The sequence below is a fragment of the Schistocerca nitens genome, chromosome 5, assembly GCF_023898315.1.
Source record: "Schistocerca nitens isolate TAMUIC-IGC-003100 chromosome 5, iqSchNite1.1, whole genome shotgun sequence".
Classification (NCBI taxonomy): Eukaryota; Metazoa; Arthropoda; class Insecta; order Orthoptera; family Acrididae; genus Schistocerca; species Schistocerca nitens.
The window spans coordinates 567089564-567110489 of record NC_064618.1 but is presented as its reverse complement, the minus strand read 5'-3'; the positions used below and the strand labels follow the sequence as shown (position 1 = coordinate 567110489).

At 43.9% G+C, this 20926-nt stretch overlaps 1 protein-coding gene across 1 annotated transcript in view; it reads left to right on the top strand.

Moving 5' to 3' along the window:
* The window catches only part of LOC126259951 (retinol-binding protein pinta-like), a 155707-nt gene that overhangs the window by 37271 nt on the left and 97510 nt on the right, over nt 1-20926 (top strand). The window contains exon 2 of the mRNA XM_049957060.1: nt 6904-7056. Within this exon, the coding sequence (XP_049813017.1) occupies nt 6906-7056 (151 nt within the window). The 5' untranslated portion in view covers nt 6904-6905. The remainder of the gene's footprint in view (nt 1-6903; nt 7057-20926) is intronic.

Here is a 20926-nt window from a genome sequence, read left to right as displayed (position 1 = left end):
CCGACGTCTGGTGGGTAAAGTAAGGCATCGCCTTTGATTTTACGAAATCGAGAATGGTAAGATAGTCGTCCCTACTGTCAAGCAGGTAATTCACATGATCTTTTTGGTAAACAGCTCTCAATTGGCCGACAATGAGCCGCTGGAGCTCAGTGTTCAGTTTCGTGTAATTAGTGACATTATATACCACAATGGGGGGTATCCTCTCTTTCTTCAGAGGGCTTGACGGGATCTCTTGAGAAGGAGGGTCGGGAGCATGAGTCATTTCCTCATCCACAGGACCATCCGGTGCGGTGTCCCCCGGCAGGGGGGTATCGGAACACGATCCGCTGCCACCACAGCCCGCGTGGGCGGGGGGGGGGGGGGGGGCGTCTGGAGCGACGGCCAGAGGACTTTCCGACTGGGTCAGGGTGTCCAGAAGACTCGCCACGGTGGCGGGACGGCGTAGAAAGAGGTGCAGGTACAGCCGGGTGGTGGTCAGACAAAGCCGATGTGTTCGCCGCCTCACTACGAGAAAGATCAATTACTAGGCGGTCAGGTGAATCGTCGGACGACGACGACGACGCGGATGAACGGACCCTGACACGCGACGGTGGACAGTCTTCATGATGATCGGTTTCAGTGCCGGTGGTGTCCACCGGCGATTTGTGGCGGTTGGCGCGATTCAAGCGATCCTTCGCCCGTTGCGATGTGGGCTGAGCATTATGCGCGACGGGAGGCCGGAACGAGCGGCGTTTCCGACGCGGTTCTCCCCGAAGGGCGGCGGTGCAAGAGTCGGAGGGTCGCGAAGGCTGCTCCGCGAGTTTCTCCATAGTTGACGCGGGTCCGCCTGACATGGCCAGGGGCCCCGGCACGAGAGGACTACGCACACCAAAAACTTCCCAGCTATCCTGGGGTAATAACTACTAAGACACCAACGCCGAAATAGTAAATATACAAACGCTGTTAGGCGGTGCAAAAACTATAACGATACAACACGGTAACGCACTCGTATAAATAATTACACTGTCAGGGATCCAACCTGAAGCACGAGTTCATAGCGTTTGCGCGTGCCTATTTATACGGAGAGTCACGTGATACAAAGCTGCTGAGGATTGAAAGCGCATGCGTCAAAGATATCAAAGTCGCCACTACTGCGCTAGTCATAGATAAAATGTATATAGCAAAGATAAACATATAAGCGCAGAGTGCAAACAAAATAGTGCTGCTGCGAATCCACCGTGCTTGTAAATAAATAATTAATCTTTAAAAGTGGTAACATCTGTCGGAAGTGAAGATGCAGAAATTCTTTCCGAACGAAGGTGTGAAATAAGCGAAGCATTGTCAAGATGAAATCCTTCGTCACGGTTTAGCAGGTTGTCGGCTAGTTGCATTTCTACAGCTTTCTTAACAACTGAGTCCCAGAAAGATGAAGCAGTAGTTAAAATCTTAACATCTTTATAATCCATGGCGTGGCCAGTAGAAATGCAATGTTCGGCAACGGCTGATTTGTTGGACTGAAGAAGACGTGTGTACCGCTGGTGTTGGACGCATCGTTCCTGTACAGTGCGCGTCGTTTGCCCTATGTAACGTTTGCCACACTCACAAGGGATTTCATAAACTCCCGCCCTTCGCAGGAAGTTGGATTTGATCTCGGCAGAGTTGTATCATTTACATCTGAAGATAGCAGCTAAACCCCCACCTATTTCTTGGGAATCGACTGATGGCTTAACATGGGCAAAATCGGAGTGGACTCATCAAGATTCCACTGTAATACAAGTGGCGAAATTCAACCGTCTGACTACTCAGTCGCAGCAAGATGTGTGTTTTAAATTTTCTGTTTTTAATTTTACAAATAAGGACTTGGACAATGCGACTATATCAGTTTTAGAAAAGGGTCTGAACTTCGCTCCCACGCCAAAGCCCCTGCCGTTAACATCTTTTATCTCAGTTATTGAAGAATCTGTCCGACAGTTACCCGGTGATTCCGCCGAAGAAATAAGACGTGAAGTGTGCCAAACTCTTACAAGATCTCGTCCACAAAAAAGCAACTTATCCTCAGCTGAGAGAGCTGCACTCCGTAATCTCCGGAATGATTCTCAGTCTTTGGTCCTTCCTGCAGACAAGGGTAATGCCACAGTTTTGCTTCCGAGAGACGTCTATATTGAGAAGATGCACAACTTACTGGATGAGTCTGCATACCGTAAGATTGTCAAGGACCCCACATCTCGGGATGAGAGGAAAACTGCATCGCTTCTGAACTCCAGTTCCCTGTCTAAAGAAGTCGCCAACAAACTGAAGGGACACAGCTCTGTGCCCCCCAGGCTATATGGCCTTCCCAAGGTACACAAAGCTCTACGTACGTCCAGTTCAGAAGAAACTGAAAATCTTAATCCATGTTTGGAGCAGATTTTAAAAGTGCTGACTTTTCGACCAATAGTTAGCAATATAGGTGCACAAACGTAATCATTGGCAAAATATTTAGCCTCTCTGTTGAGACCGTTTGTGGGGAAATGTGAACATCATATCCGCAACTCGTCGGATTTTATCAGTAGGTTGAAAGGTCTGAAGCTCAATAGCACAGATTTATTAGTTAGTTTTGACGTTGTCTCGTTGTTCATCAAAGTACCTCTGGCTGACTCCCTGTATCTCATTAGCAGCAAATTTGAGGATGATATAACAGCTTTGTTTAAGCATGCATTAACCTCCACTTATTTTTTATTTGATGAACAATATTACGAACAAATTGACGGTGTCGCTATGGGGAGCCCTCTCTCTCCCCTGGTGGCTAATTTGTTTATGGAGGATTTTGAAGAGAAAGCACTCAACTCAGCAGTATTAAAACCGACGGTCTTCTGGAGATACGTGGATGACACTTTCATAGTGTGACCCCACGGAGAGGATAAACTGATAAGAGGTTTTGGAACATCTCAATTCCATTCACGGAAACATCAAGTTCACTATGGAGCGAGAGAAGAATGGCTGTTTACCGTTTCTGGATGTGCTGGTTCGCCGGAAAGAAGATGGATACCTAGGCCATTGCGTATATCGTAAGCCCACACACACAGACCTGTATTTGCAGGCTTCTAGCTGCCACCATCCGTCGCAAATTATGAGTGTTCTGAAAACTTTGGTCCACAGGGCTCATGTAGTGTCTGATGTTGACAGCCTGCAGGATGAGCTTGTACACCTGGAGGCTGTTTTTAGGAGAAATGGCTATTCGCAACATCAGATTAAGAAAGCCCTGCAAATAAAAACTGCAGAAAAATCACAGGAAAAGGATGAGGAAGTGGAAAGGGAAGTGAAATCTACAGCCTTTCTCCCATACGTGGGTAATGTTTCTTCTAAAATCGCTAGAATCTTGAAGAAACATAAAGTGGATGTGATATTCCGCCCACCAGCTAAGACTGCAGCCTTGTTGGGATCCGTTAAGGATGATCTGCTCTTGCGAAAGGCGGGAGTTTATGAAATCCCTTGTGAGTGTGGCAAACGTTACATAAGGCAAACGACGCGCACTGTACAGGAACGATGCTTCCAACACCAGCGGTACACACGTCTTCTTCAGTCCAACAAATCAGCCGTTGCCGAACATTGCATTTCTACTGGCCACACCATTGATTATAAAGATGTTAAGATTTTAACTACTGCTTCATCTTTCTGGGACTCAGTTGTTAAGGAAGCTATAGAAATACAACTAGCCGACAACCTGCTAAACCGTGACGAAGGATTTCATCTTGACAATGCTTCGCTTATTTCACACCTTCGTTCGGAAAGAATTTCTGCATCTTCACTTCCGGCAGATGTTACCACTTTTAAAGATTAATTATTTATTTACGAGGGCAGTTTAATAAGTAATGCAACACATTTTTTTCTGAAACAGGGGTTGTTTTATTCAGCATTGAAATACACCAGGTTATTCCCCAATCTTTTAGCTACACAACACTATTTTTCAACGTAATCTCCATTCAATGCTACGGCCTTACGCCACCTTGAAATGAGGGCCTGTATGCCTGCACGGTACCATTCCACTGGTCGATGTCGGAGCCAACGTCGTACTGCATCAATAACTTCTTCATCATCCGCGTAGTGCCTCCCACGGATTGCGTCCTTCATTGGGCCAAACATATGGAAATCCGACGGTGCGAGATCGGGGCTGTAGGGTGCATGAGGAACAACAGTCCACTGAAGTTTTGTGAGCTCCTCTCGGGTGCGAAGACTTGTGTGAGGTCTTGCGTTGTCATGAAGAAGGAGAAGTTCGTTCAGATTTTTGTGCCTACGAACACGCTGAAGTCGTTTCTTCAATTTCTGAAGAGTAGCACAATACACTTCAGAGTTGATCGTTTGACCATGGGGAAGGACATCGAACAGAATAACCCCTTCAGCGTCCCAGAAGACTGTAACCATGACTTTACCGGCTGAGGGTATGGCTTTAAACTTTTTCTTGGTAGGGGAGTGGGTGTGGCGCCACTCCATTGATTGCCGTTCTGTTTCAGGTTCGAAGTGATGAACCCATGTTTCATCGCCTGTAACAATCTTTGACAAGAAATTGTCACCCTCAGCCACATGACGAGCAAGCAATTCCGCACAGATGGTTCTCCTTTGCTCTTTATGGTGTTCGGTTAGACAACGAGGGACCCAGTGGGAATAAACCTTTGAATATCCCAACTGGTGAACAATTGTGACAGCACTACCAACAGAGATGTCAATTTGAGCACTGAGTTGTTTGATGGTGATCCGTCGATCATCTCGAACGAGTGTGTTCGCACGCTCCGCCATTGCAGGAGTCACAGCTGTGCACGGCCGGCCCGCACGCGGGAGATCAGACAGTCTTGCTTGACCTTGCGGCGATGATGACACATGCTTTGCCCAACGACTCACCGTGCTTTTGTCCACTGCCAGATCACCATAGACATTCTGCAAGCGCCTATGAATATCTGAGATGCCCTGGTTTTCCGCCAAAAGAAACTCGATCACTGTCCGTTGTTTGCAACGCACATCCGTTACAGACGACATTTTAACAGCTCCGTACAGCGCTGCCACCTGTCGGAAGTCAATGAAACTATACGAGACGAAGCGGGAATGTTTGAAAATATTCCACAAGAAATTTCCGGTTTTTTCAACCAAAATTGGCCGCGAAAAAAAATGTGTTGCATTACTTATTGAACTGCCCTAGTACAAGCACGGTGGATTCGCAGCAGCACTATTTTGTTTGCACTCTGCGCTTATATGTTTATCTTTGCTATATACATTTTATCTATGACTAGCGCAGCAGTGGCGACTTTGATATCTTTGACGCATGCGCTTTCAATCCTCAACAGCTTTGTATCACGTGACTCTCCGTATAAATAGGCACGCGCAAACGCTATGAACTCAGTCTCCGACTCGCCTTGAAGATGGCTGGGAGGTTTCCAGTCGAAATATCGCATGAAGAATTGTCGCTGTCCCGAGTGCACGCCCGAAAGATGATGGAACATTATGTCCGCCGGGAAAACTTCAAGAATCATAAAACATTCATATTTCTTTACGTACTACACGAATATGTAATAAAAAATGGGGGTTCCTATTTTTAAAAAACGCAGTTGGTATCCGTTTGACATATGACAGCTCCAGCTAGCGGGCCATCCATAGCGCCATCTGGTTTCCCCATTCAAGCTAGACTAGTTTCGTTCTTTGTAGTTTTTTCGTTTGCCGCTTATTTCGTGAGATATTTGGCCCCGTCACGGTCAATGGACCACCCTGTGTATGTTTCGGTCGGGGCACACATTTTCAGCTGTCCCCATTGAGGTATATCAACAACACCTGTCTGCTGCTGAGTGTTTTAATTAATTATCATTTATTCTAGAGAAAATGCACGGTCATCAGTGGTATCTGTTCTTTGGAGGACAGTTACTATCTTCATATATAGTTAAAGGCTACCCGGCCATTGACCTTCGTCTGTGCGAATGCGGGCAGGTTGCCCGAACTCTTACGGGAATCGTCACCTTAGTTGGCGCGAGCAATGAGTGGATGGGCAAATGTCTGTTAGGAACATTGCGTATGTAGATTGTGGACAGCTGGGAATTAGGGTCTCACGGGAGGCGTGCAAGGGACAAGTTCCTGCAGTTGCGTTTCATCTGTGTACGCGGGGGCTCAGATGGATAGAGCGTCTGCCATGTACGCAGGAGATCCCGAGTTCGCGTCCTGGTCGGGGCACACATTTTCAGCTGTCCCCATTGAGGTATATCAACAACACCTGTCTGCAGTTGAGGGTTTCAATTAATTATCATTTAGGTCACAATTGCACGCTATTGGTTTGCAGAACATTCTCGACAGTTCGAGCGAATGATTTGGCCACTCATCGAACATCTATGGGACATGATCGAAAGGTCAGTTCATGCACAAAATCCTGCACTAGCAACACTTCCGCAATTATGAATGGCTATAGAGGCAGCGTGGCTCCATATTTCTGCAGGGGACTTCCAACGACTTATTTGAGTCCATGTCCGCCCCGATAGCCGAGTGATCAGTGTGACGGGTTGCCGTCCTACGGGCCCGGATTTGGAGATTTTCTCCGCTCACGAACTGGGAGTTGTGTTGTCTTCATCTTCATCTCATCCCCAACCGGCGGGCAGGTCGCCCAATGTGGAGTCGAATGTAATAAAGACCTGCACCAAGGCGGCAGGACCTGCCCCGCAAGGGACCTCCCGGCCAATGACGCCAAACGCTCCAGTGAGTCCATGTCAAGTGTGGTTGCTGCACTACGCCGGCAAAAAGAGGTCAGACACGATGTTAGGAGGTATTCTATGACTTTTGTCACTTCAAGGTATAATGGGCAACAAAGATCGACTCACAGAATACCAACGTTTTCACTTGCTAAAGCAATTCACTTTAACACTTTTTATGACACTAACTTATGTTTACCTCTTACGTGAAGTTTCTCTGCTGCAGGCATGGCGGACAAGGTCACGTTCAAAGTGGCGACGGAAGAGGAGATAGTAGTCGTCCGACAACGAATTGGGACGACTGAGGACGACATCCGGCAAGCGGTGTCGAATTTACGCAGCTGGCTCGAGGCGCAACCGCACCTGCCGCACGTCATGGGTCAGTCAAGGACGCCGATTTACTACCATATCTGGTTCCGGTCGAAGAATCCCTTTTTTGTGGCCCTTGTATTTAACTGATCTTTGCATGGTTTCATAAACTATGCCTTCGTTTATATGACAGATTTCATTACTTTATTCTAATACTCCAATGACTGAAGCCTACATTTTAGTCTAGAAAGTAAGTAGCATTTGTATTTCTTCCCGCAATAGCTCTACAATAGCAGTTCGGCGGATGTACTTTAGTTGCTTTGAGTCAAGAAGATTGTTTTTTATTTAATTTTATTGCTTCCTATAGATCTACTCTCTCTGTTTATATAATAGGCCCTGCGTATAACATTTTCTTTAACTATTCACATGGTTTGATTACATAGTTGTGTCCCAACATACTAATAGTATTATTATTATAGTAATACTACTAATGTAAAAAATTAGTCATACTGAAGGGTTCAAAATCAACAAGAGCAGATTCAAAGTAGAAAACGCCTGGAAAAAATCTGTCGAAAGTCACAAGAACAACGTAATTATCATGATGGGGGATTTCAGTCACCAAAAAGTCATTCCATCTTAAAACAATGATAACACACTTCAAAAACAACCTAGAAAGCAAAAAAACAAGGATCTCATTTAGCTCCAATTAGGAAGAGTTTCAAATCGACCGTGTCGCCATCTCCAGATACAAGTTTCAATAAATCAACGTCGTTAGAGCTAATTGAGGAATGGAAGTTGATTCAGCTCACTATCCAGCTGAGATGCACATCAATTTTTTTTTTCCAAAATAGAAAATCATTAAATAATCAAGCATAACTAAGAAATTTAATTACGAAACTTTGAAGGAAAATGAGTATAATTTTCAAAAGATCCTAAAGGAAGTGCGTATTGACTCCAACAACTTTGCAGAGGCAATTAAGGACATTGCATTTGGAACAGCTCAACTGAACAAGCAATGAAAGCTCAGACGGTGAAACAGTAAGTGTGAAAAAGTATTTAGACAAAAAAGAAAGCTTGGAACAACTGACATAGAAGGAAAACATGAAACAGTTGGAAAGTGTATCGGTTTGAGAAGAAGCGAGCAACCTACGAGTCTTCCTTGCCCTTTTTTGTGTCTTTCAACCAACTTTCTTTATCTGTCTTCGTGTTTTCGAAGAATGTGTGGATCTTCTTTGTTAAACTGTCTTCATTGTTTCTAGGTGTTCATACAGTGAGCACGTCTTTTCCTGATGTCATCTGTTACTTTAGAAAAGAATGAGTATAGTGTCCTATTTGGTTTCGAACTCCAGTTGCCGTCTTTGATCTACCTTTGCCTTACCTAAAATTTTTCACAGTATTCTTCTTTCTGTTTTCCCAGATCTTCTAATACCGCTTTGCATCCAGATAAAAGTAGTGTTTCCGAACCACAGAGGACTTCTGGCTTTACAACTGTGTTCAACAGAGTCTCACTCGCCAGATGCTGAAGCTACTTGCAATAGACAGAACAATTCTGGAGATAACTAAACAAACACTTATAAATGCAGTATCTGAAATTAAATTTCTTGGAACAACGTCTAGTCCGTTCCAAATGGTATCCGGAATCAGATAGGGAGATGGTCGGTTTCCATGATTATACAGCTTATTATATAACTTTTGTTAGGGCGCAAAAGAGATACTTTGAAGAGAAGAAATTTAACTATAGAAGAAAACTTAAAAATATAATAGAAGAGACTATTACAAAGCATTCAAAATGTTGTGTTCTGTGAAGCTACGGTTTTCGTCCAGTTGGATCCCAAGGTATCAAGTGACTGCTTGTCTGGTGATGGAGTTGTTTCCTAATTTAACTGTAGAGTTACTAGATAATGAAAACTGACCTTTAAGGAATACGTAAGTGAATTCCAGTGGGCTATGGTTAACGTGTTGTTTACGAACCATCGCTGCATGTGGGAAGCGACCCTATTCGCCATTTCTTCCAGTTCAGCTCTAGAGCACCTCAACACCACAGTCAAAACACCATCAGCCTGCGCCACCACATTGACTTGGTCATCTTGTTCCAGTTGGCACAGCAGAATTTCGATTGCTAATTCCCAAAATCGACTCCTGTTGGCAGCTTTTAGTGGATTTTTTAATTTGTTCTGCGTGCCGGCTGACCATTCCACAGATCTACAGTAATCGATGTAGCCGGTAGGTCGCGACTCCGGGCAAACAACGCGGGACACTGTATTATGAAAAGTTCTCACGAACTCAATAAATATTTCAGTTGTGTATTGTTTGTTCCCTGCATCTATTATTTCTGTCACCTTGTTAAATTCATCTTCAATACTTCTCCTTTCCTAAAGCCAAATTGGCACTGATTAAGTCCGTGAAGATTCCTATACGAGTGTAACCTGTCAGAGGAGCCCTTCTGTGCGCCTTAGCAATTTTTTAATCAAATAGATTTGTCTACTGCTTCTAAGATTAGTCGGATCTCTGTCCACTGACTTTTTTATTGTACAGCTTTTGCTAATTTCCAGATGGCAGGCACCCTACCTAATGTTAAGAAATCTTTCAGAAGTTTGGTTAAGAACAGAACAATTTGTACTATTATTTGCGAGAACTTCAGCGTAATATTATCTGGTCCTGGAGCTTTTCCGTTTTAATTTCTTTGTGGCTAGGGCTATCTTTTCTGCAGCGAACGGTTTAGTTATGAAAAGGGTGTGCTGAAAAGTAGTGCCTCCAAATTTAGTACCTGAAAACTCAAAAGGCTTTTTAAATAAAACGTCATTAACGTTCTACATCTTTATTCTCCGTAAGTACAAATTTGTAGCCCTCTTCCGCTATGGCAGTGCTTGATAAACAGCGTGCTGTAATCAAATTCGAACAGTTCATCCACACATGGAGCACACCCTCCTTCACCACGACAATGCCAGACCACACAAGAGCTGTGTGATATCTGTATAACCACACACCTTGGGTTCAGTGTCATCGATAATCCTAATACCGTCCCGAACTGGACCCATCCGATTTTCTTGTTTCCGAACGTTAAAGAATGCCTTCGAGGACTTTACTGTGATACTGATGAAGGATGCAGGAAGAGGTGAGGTTGTGGCTCCGTCAACAAACATCTGCAGCGACGGTATCAACAAACTGGTCTCTCTTATATTAAAAAACTAGAAACCCGCCTCGATTGCGAAAAAAGCACCTAGTGTTAACCTAGGTTTCGGCGTAGATAACTACACCTTCTTCAGAACAATAAAACCCACAAGTGCCTAAGAAGACCTTTGTCAATGATTAAAAGAACACCATAGCTATACATTTATAAACGGAAAAAAGGAATGGTGTAACGTCCACCTCACACTGCAGTTTATGGCGGGTCATGGCCCATCGAACATAGGCCGGTGTGAGGTGGAGGTTACACCATTAAGTTAAGTAATGGTTTAGACTTTGTGCATATGTACTGTTTGTGTTTTCCTTTTTTTTCGTTTATAAATGTATAGCTATGGTGTTCTTTTAATAATTGACAAAGGTCTTCTTAGGCACTTGTGGGTTTTATTGTACTGTAGAAGGTGTAGTTATCTACGCCGAAACCTAGGTTAACACTGGGTGCTTTTTTCGCAATCGAGGCGGGTTTCTAGTTTTTTAATATATTAACCAACGATTGATGACGCGCTGCGATGTTGAAGGTTCTTGGTCTCTCTTATGGAGAAATGTGTTCGTCGCCAGGGGGTTGGGAAATGACTGTGTAGACTTGAAGAACAAAGATTCATAAAGTAATAACATTTGTTTTATTTTTAAAAAAGTGTAAGGGCGTTCATATAAGACTTCTAAGGCATTACTTTTCATCACGCCCTCATATTAGGGTACTGATTGTGTAGCGTATATCTATGTTGCCTGCGGAGTCTGTTTTATCTTGATCGTCGTCTCGGAGGAGTTGGCCAAGCAGATAGTCTGTTGTCTCGATTCATGGGTCGTCTATCCATCAGTTTTCATTGTGGGTAGAATGACAGGAATTTTGGTTTGCTGCCAGTATTTTGTAAGGTTTACTCCAAACATCGGTCTTTGGCTGGTTTCTCAGGTAGCTTTATCACTCCGACAGTTTGTGGCGATCAAGTAGTTCCTTGTTTTGGGATTTAAGATTTCTGTATAGTCGAAGTCGGGCTGCTTTGATGGCTGCAGTGCGGAATCTCTGATAGTCCCTTCTACTTCGCCTAGCACGCCGTGTAATGTCCGTCATCTCGGGTGACCGCGGCATCTTCTTCAATAACGTGAGGGCAGTTTTGCGGGAACATTGTGCAACAAAACCTAAATTTCATTGACATCAGCGTTGTGCCAGGTCTAGACATTTTCACCTTTCCTTCTGTTGTTCACATCATTTTGTAAACAAGAAAGTGGTAGTCGTTCACCACCGATGGGTATTTGCCTTTAAGTATTCAAAGTTAAATGATCGGAAGGTCAATCAAAGTAAGGATTGCCCAAATTTGAGGCCACTCTAGGTGTGCAGAAGGTTTTCACGCATTCGAGGCGAGCCAGCAATGCGCTCAACAGAATGTACGCCGAGATGTAGATCATCTATTTTCTTCTTGCAGAGATTGAAGATACCGCTTCAGTTGTGTCTTTGTTTTTCAGTGCTTAGAACAAGATCAGATTCGGGCTATTACATACCCATCGTTAGATGTGATACTGAAAGTAAACAACAGACCGAAGTTAATAGTAATTTTAACATGCACTACTACACATGAGAAAACAAAAAGAAGTGCCATATAACATTTTAGAAAACGACTGACGAGCTAGGTGTTGTAAAACATATGTTAGTTCCAAAGCGACACCTGACGATACAACGGGAGACTATCTGGGTAAAGAAGTATCGAATTAACAAAAGGACACTTCGTGCTGTGACCCCGAGGGCCGCGTTGGAGACCACAGGATGGGGAGTACCATCAGCAAGCGCAGAGCGCTGAGTAGCATACAGGAAGGACGAAGCAAACTGGCAAAGTGGAATGGAAATAGTACTGCCATCTGTTAACAGGAAGAATAACGTGGGATCATCTAGTCTGGCCGTTCACAATTTGAATGCAAAAGGAAAAAACCATTGCAAAAGAGTTGCATGATAAAGGAACCAACTGATACAGGGGCAGTACAGAACCGTAGTAGTAGAGTTCTTAACTGGGAGCCAGCAAGTTAAAACTTTTGCATAAAACAGTAAAACTAAATGAAATTTTCCCCTTCCCAAATATTAATTTAGTGCGGTCGTATATGCTGACATGGAATAACGTGACATAGTCATTAGCTAAAAGAACATACACGGAAACCACTCTTATCAAAATAAAACGTCATGCTACTAAGCAAAATGGATGGCATACAAACATTAAATTTCACACCGTAAAAAATCCCTATACCAATTAACAGCTGCAGTAATAGGAATAAAGGGATACATTAAAAATAGAAGCAATACAGCAAACTACTTTCCGGAAGTTGGCAACTCTACATGGCTTACTTACGATAAGACATGGGACAATTAAATTTTACATCACGTGCGAGAGGCAAATTTTAATTTGGAGAGGACAAACATAATGATGCACAACAACAAGCCGTAGTCACAGGTTAAAAAACTGGAAACATGTACTGGAAACATGTACACTTCTATTAAAAGAAGACATTTTACGCATATGCAAGACAGAAACTTGGTGGACCTTGAAGTTCTCACTATGGAAAATAGGCTACTGCTTAAGCGAAATTCATTCATTCAAAATGCACGACGTATTATGCTAATAATGTGGTGTCACCGCCAGACACCACACTTGCTAGGTGGTAGCCTTTAAATCGGCCGCGGTCCGTTAGTATACGTCGGACCCGCGTGTCGCCACTGTCAGTGATTTCAGACCGAGCGCCGCCACACGGCAGGTCTAGAGAGACTCCCTAGCACTCGCTCCAGTTGTGCAACCGACTTTGCTAGCGATGGTTCACTGCCTACATACGCTCTCCTTTGCATAGACGATAGTTTAGCATAGCCTTCAGCTACATTATTTGCTACGACCTAGCAAGGCGCCATATTCAGTAAGTAGAATGAATTCTGAACAGACAATATTGTGAATCATGTACCGTCAAGAGCGACGTTCATCATTAATGGATTAAAGTTAAGTATCAAACTAATTACGTCCGCTTTCTGATTCTAATTCCTTGTCATGTTCCAGACCTCACGTCAGTATAGTCCTTCCCTCCTCACGCCAGCCTGCGTGAGCTAAAACGCGTGCATTTCGGCCTCCACTAGTAACACGGTGTTGGCTCTTCTGCCAACACAACAAAGAATAATCTCTATTTTCTCTAAAATATTTAAGACAGGGCCATTATGTGGAATACGTAAAATGCTACAGTTCGTGTTTGTATGTGGGATGGAACTATAATGGCCTTTCAGATGTATGGTGAGGGAAGATTTAGAACTGCTAATGTCTTGATGCTCTGTGAACCATATGCCAAAGAAACGGCCAGTTTGGCCTACGTTTTCTTTTTAACTCGGTCAGTCTTTTCGCCATTGGTTTGGTGGCCCTTAATTGGTTGCCGGCTCTGTTAGTTCTACTACAGTTCTGTATTAACCTTGTTTCAGTACATTCCTTTATCACTTACAATGTACTCTTAACTCTTTTCATGCAACTTTTCGTAATTTTATTTTCCTTTTGCATGAAAATCATTAATTCAAATTGTAAATAACCGGGCTAGATCGTCCCACGTATTCTTCAAATGGTTCAACAATGGGTCTCAGTACTATGGGACATAACATCTGAGGTCATCAGTCCCCTAGAACGTAGAACTACTTAAACCTAAATAACCGAAGGACATCACACAGATCCATGCCCGAGGCAGGATTCGAACCTGCGATCGTAGCAGCAGCGTGGTTCCGGACGCAAGCGCCTAGAACCGCTCGGCCACAACGGTCGGCCACGTATTCTTCCTGTCAACAGATGGTAGTACTATTGCCATTCTACTGCACCAGTTTGCTTCGTGCTTCGTGTACGCTACTCTGTGCTCTGCGGTCGCTGGTGGTACACCGCGTCCTATAGCCTCCATTGCGACGCTTGGAGTCACAGCCCAAAGTGTAAAGTGTCCTGGTGTTCGTTCGATATTTCTTTACTCAGGCAGTCGCTCTTTGTATTGTCTGGCGTCGTTTTGGCATTGATTTATATTTTACCACACCTAGTCCGACCGCTGTTTTCCAAAACGTTATGTGGTACTTCTTTTTTGTTTTCTCGTGTGTAGTAGTGCGTGAAAAATTATAATTAACTTCGGTCTCTTGCTTACTTTCAGTATCACATGTAATGATGGGGATGTAATAGTCCGATACTGCAAGTGGTCTCAGCACTGAAGCAGTATTCTCAATATCTACTATAGCACTCAGTTTCTGATGTTCCTACGACACGACTGTTCCTACTGTCTTCTTGGTTAGACCACACTCCCTAATGATTATTCCACTAAATCCCAGCTCGGCCTTTCGTGTGATCAGTTGTATGTGATCGTTTCGCTTTAAATCGCTCCGCATGCATACTCCCAGATACTTACTAGCAGCATGTTACATTTATTTGTTTATAAATTATAGAGCGCAGCAGTCAGTCGTGGATACAACCAATCGTTGTGTTCTCCACGCAGCCTACCTTTTTTATGCAGTAGTATTCAAAGGACTGTGACTGACGCCCGAACAACAGGGAACTGACATTAATCGAGCCTAGAAACTAGTGCACTGATAATGGCTAGGCACTAGCCGAAATCTGGATTTGATAAATAAAACGTCGCAAATAAAAAAAGGACGACTGATTCCTGGGCTCTTATCAGTCACTGATTGCACCCACTTTCCTAATGGAAGGTAACCTGATGAACATTTATGCTGAAGGTCAAATGCCAATTCCTGCACCAAGCACCTTCCTGCATTTCCCTACAGTTTTGGAACTTCTCCACATACAACACAAAGGTTCGTGAACTTCCGAGATTGTCCCCAAGGTCATTTATATATGTTCTGAATAGTAATGCTTCTGCAACAGTTCCTTGGGTATGCGTAAAGCTACTTTGAAGATATCTCTCCATTAAGAGACCAGTGTTCTATTTGCTGGGATGTCTTCAGTCTAGTCACAAAGTTGTGCTGATATTCCATATGTTCTTATTTTGATATTACACGACAGTGCTGAACTACATCTCAAGTCTTTCGGAAGTCAAGGAACACGGCACCAACCTGGCTCGCTGTTTGCTGCCTTCAGGGTCTAGTGGACGAATAGAACAAACTGGGTTTCATAAGACTGTCACTTGCGGAATCCCTGTTGATTTCTACAGAGTGGGTTATCGTTTAACTTAGTGTTTCCATAGTCTAACGATGACGTCAGTGTATTTTTGAGACCAATAAATATCTCGAAAAGACGCATAGTACGAAAAAATGGTTCTATGGAAAAGTTAATACTAGTAAAGGGACATCCGTCTGTACCACAAACGGACACCTCCTAACCACGTCTTCCTCGACGCCAGGGTCAACTTTATATTTTCAAATGGGAACACCCATTTTTACTTATATTCCTATTCTACACCAGCAAATACTGTTTACTAAAACCATTGTTTTTCACTCGTGGCAGAAGACGCTGTACTCGACAAATATAAAGCGTGCCAGTTTTTGCCATTAATATCTGAAGAATCTGATTCTATATTTCATTTATGATGTAAATGTAAACCTTTGTGTTCTAACGGTTGGTATTTGTTAGAAATCTATTGCTTGTATAGTACAATACTATTAGCCGTTTCAATCTCCTGTTAGAAATACATTTGGCGGTATTCAGAACCAACTACGTGGATGTAATACGAGTAATTTTCTATTCCCATCGGGATGCTTCATTTCGGTTAGTCCACTTGCCTCTCACCACTGGGATGCTTGATTTCGGTGAGAATACATGGCAGGTGCCCCTGTCACAATCACTTCTGGACTTTTCAACTTATTGTGGTTTGTATTCCTCCTGTATCCTTGTAGCGGCCCGCTGGAGAGCTACGGCGGTTGGATGAAAACACACAGCGAAACCAGTTACCCTGACGACGGAGTTCGAGGACAGCTACCGAAATTGAGCTTTCCGATCAACCCCTTAGGGAAACGGAAGCTACGTAACCATTTTATTCATTTATTTAATTTCAGTCATCGTTCTTCTGACTGGTTTGATGCGGTACGTCACGAATTCCTGTGCCAACCTTTTCGTCTCAGAGTAGCACTTGCAACAAACGTCTTCACTTATTTGCTCGATGTACTCCAATCTCTGTCTTTCTCTACAGTTTTCCCATCTACAGCTCCCTCCAGTACCACGGAAGTTATTCTCTGATGTCTTAACATACGTCCTGTCATCCTGTTCCTTCTCTTTATCAATGTTTCTCATACACCCTTTCCTTGGCGATTCAGCGAAGAACCTCTTCATTCCTTACCTTATCACTCCACCCAATTTTCAATACTCTTCTGTAATACCACAGGTCATTTCCGTTCCGGTTTTTCCACAGTTCACCTTTCACTACCAGCCAATGCTGTATTCCAAAGGTACATTGCCAGAAATTTCTTTCTCAGTTTAAGGCCTATGTTTCATACTAGTAGACTCTCTTCGCCAGGAATGCCCTTTTTGCCAGTGCTAGTCTGCTTTTTACGTTCTCTTTGCTCCGTCTCTCATAGTTTACTTTGCTGCCTAACTAGCAAATTCCTTGACATTGTCTGCTTCGTGATTCCCAAGTTTAATGTTAAGTTTCTCACGTGACTCATTTCTGCTACTTCGGATTGCTTTCGTCTTCTTTCAATTTACTCTCAGTCCGTATTCCGTACTTATCAAACTCTTCATTCCATTCATCACATCCAATAACTCTTCTTCACTTTCACTGAGAATAGCAGTGTCTTAGCGAAAATTATCTTTGATACCCCTTCACTTTGAATTTTAATCCTATTCTTGAATATTTCTTATATTTCTGTCATTGCTTCTTCGAAGTATAGGTTGAATAATAGGCGCGAAAGACTACATGCTTGTCTTACACTTTTTTTAATACGAGTACTTCGTCCTTGGTCTTCTTGTCTTATTTTTCCCTCTTGACTCTTTTACACATTGTGTATACCCGTCTTTCCTTACAGCTTACACGTATTTTTCTCAGAATTTTGAACATCTAGCACCATTTTATATTCTCGAATGCATTTTCCATGGCGACGATTCCTGTGAACGTGTCTTGATTTTTTCTTTAGTCTTGCTTCCGTTAACAACTGTAACGTCAGAACTGTCTCACTTTCCTAAAACCGATCTGATACTCAGTCTTCTTTTCCATTCTTCTGAATCGTATTCTTGTCACCAACCTGGATGCATGAGCCGTTAAGCAGATTGTGCGATAATTCTCACACTTGCCATTTCTCGCCATTTTTGGAACTGTGTGGATGATATTTCTGCGAAAGTCTAATTTTATATCGTCAGTTTCATACATTCTACACACCAATGTGAATATTTGTTTTGTTGCCACTCTCTTAAATGATTTTAGAAATTCTGATGGAATGTTGTCTACCCATTCTGCCTTGTTTGATTTTAAGTGTTCCAGAGCTCTTTTAAATTCTGATTCTAATACTGGATCCCCTATCTCTTCTATATCGACTCTTGTTTCTTCTTCTATCACGTCATCAGACAAGTCCTCCCACTCATAGAGGCCTTCAGTATGTTCTCTTCCCACACATCTACTCTCTCCTCTGCATTTAACAGTGAATTCCCACTGCACTCTTAATGTTACCACCTTGCTTTTAATTTCACCTAAGGTTGTTTTGAGTTTTCTACATACTGAGTCAGTTCTTCTGACAATCATTTCTTTCTCGTTTTCTTCAGTTTTACTGCAGAAATTTCGCCTTAGCTTCCCCGAATTTTTTATCTACACTCCTGGAAATTGAAATAAGAACACCGTGAATTCATTGTCCCAGGAAGGGGAAACTTTAGTGACACATTCCTGGGGTCAGATACATCACATGATCACACTGACAGAACCACAGGCACATAGACACAGGCAACAGAGCATGCACAATTTCGGCACTAGTACAGTGTATATCCACCTTTCGCAGCAATGCAGGCTGCTATTCTCCCATGGAGACGATCGTAGATATGCTGGATGTAGTCCTGTCGAACGGCTTGCCATGCCATTTCCACCTGGCGCCTCAGTTGGACCAGCGTTCGTGCTGGACGTGCAGACCGCGTGCGACGACGCTTCATCCAGTCCCAAACATGCCCAATGGGGGACAGATCCGGAGATCTTGCTGGCCAGGGTAGTTGACTTACACCTTCTAGAGCACGTTGGGTGGCACGGGATACATGCGGACGTGCATTGTCCTGTTGGAACAGCAAGTTCCCTTGCCGGTCTAGGAATGGTAGAACGATGGGTTCGATGACGGTTTGGATGTACCGTGCACTATTCAGTGTCCCCTCGACGATCACCAGTGGTGTACGGCCAGTGTAGGGGATCGCTCCCCACACCATGATGCCGGGTGTTGGCCCTGTGTGCCTCGGTCGTATGCAGTCCTGATTGTGGCGCTCACCTGCACGGCGCCAAACACGCATACGACCATCATTGGCACCAAGGCAGAAGCGACTCTCATCGCTGAAGACGACACGTCTCCATTCGTCCCTCCATTCACGCCTGTCGCGACACCACTGGAGGCGGGCTGCACGATGTTGGGGCGTGAGCGGAAGACGGCCTAACGGTGTGCGGGACCGTAGCCCAGCTTCATGGAGACGGTTGCGAATGGTCCTCGCTGATACCCCAGGAGCAACAGTGTCCCTAATTTGCTGGGAAGTGGCGGTGCGGTCCCCTACGGCACTGCGTAGGATCCTACGGTCTTGGCGTGCATCCGTGCGTCGCTGCGGTCCGGTCCCAGGTCGACGGGCACGTGCACCTTCCGCCGACCACTGGCGACAACATCGATGTACTGTGGAGACCTCACGCCCCACGTGTTGAGCAATTCGGCGGTACGTCCACCCGGCCTCCCGCATGCCCACTATACGCCCTCGCTCAAAGTCCGTCAACTGCACATACGGTTCACGTCCACGCTGCCGCGGCATGCTACCAGTGTTAAAGACTGCGATGGAGCTCCGTATGCCACGGCAAACTGGCTGACACTGACGGCGGCGGTGCACAAATGCTGCGCAGCTAGCGCCATTCGACGGCCAACACCGCGGTTCCTGGTGTGTCCGCTGTGCCGTGCGTGTGATCATTGCTTGTACAGCCCTCTCGCAGTGTCCGGAGCAAGTATGGTGGGTCTGACACACCGGTGTCAATGTGTTCTTTTTTCCATTTCCAGGAGTGTATTTTGTTCCTAAGTGATCTTTATTTCTGTATTCCTGAATTTTCCTGAACATTTTTGTACTTCCTCCTTTCTTCGAGCAACAGAAGTATTTCTTCTGTTGCTCATAGTTTATTCGCGGCTACCTTCCTTGTACCTATGTTTTTCTTTCCGACTTCCAGTGACTGCCCTTTTTAGATATGTCCCTTGCTCTTTAGCTGAACTGCCTATTGAGCTATTCATTACCTCAGTATATATGGCCTCAGAGAACTTCAAACGAATCTCTTCATACCTTAGTACTTCTGTATCTCATTTCTTTGCATATTGATGTTTCCTGACAAGTCTCTTAAACTTCAACCTACTCTTAATCGCTACTACGTTGTGATCCGAGTGTATCTGCTCCTAGGTATGCCTCACAACCCAACGTGTGATTTCAGAATCCCTGCCTGACAATAATGTAATCTGACTGAAATCTCCCCGTATCTGCCACCCTTGTCCGAGTATACCTCCTCCTCTATGATTTTTGAGCAGAATATTGTCTATTACTAGCTGAAATTTATTGTAGAACTCAATTATTCCCTTTCGCCTCTCAGTCCTAGTGTCAAACTCATATTCTCTTGCAAAGTTTCTTCTGCTTCTTCCCCTACAACTGTATTCCATTGCGCCATAACGATTAGATTTTATTTTCCCTCTTACGTACTTTACCACCAGTTCAACGTCCTCATGTACTTTCCCTGTCTCTTCATCTTCTGCTTTAGACATGGACATGTATACATGAACATTGTTGTTGTTGTTGGTTTTCGGATGAGAATAATCCTATCACTGAACAGTTCTAAGTAACTCACTTTTCACCTGCCTTTGTATTAATGACGAATGCTACTCCTATTATACCACTCTCCGCTATTTTTGATGTTACCTTCTACTCGACTGGCCACAAGTCTACTTTCGACTTCATTTCACTGACCCCCACTATAACTAGACTGAGCCTCTGCATTTCGTTTTCAGTTTTTATACTTTTTTTTAGGTCATCAGTCTTCTGACTCGTTTGATGCGGCCCACCACGAATTTCTCTCCTGTGTCAACCTCTTCGTCTCAGAGCAGCACTTGCAACTTGCGTCCTCAATTATTTGCCGGATGTATTCCAACCTCTGTCTTCCTCTACAGTTTTTGCTCTCTACAGCTCCCTCTAGTAACATGGAAGTTATTCCCCTCACGTCTTAACAGACGTCCTATCATCGTTTCCCTTCTCCTTGTCAGTGTTTTCCACATATTCCTTTCCTCTCTGATTCTGCGCAGAGCCTCCTCATCCCTTACCTTATCAGTCAACGTAATTTTCGATATTTGCCCGTAGCACCACATCTCAAATGCTTCGATTCTCTTCTGTTCCGGTTTTCCCACATTCCATGTTTCACTACCATACTATGCTGTACTCCAGACGCAGATTCTTAGAAATTTCTTCCTCAAATTAAGGCCTATGTTTGACACTACTAGACTTCTATTTGCTAGTAATGCCCTTTTTTTCCAGTGCTAATCTCCTTTTGATGTCCTCCTAGCTCCGTCCGTCATTGGTTATTTTGCTGCCTAGGTAACAGAATTCCTTAACTTCATCTACTTTGTGGGCATCGGT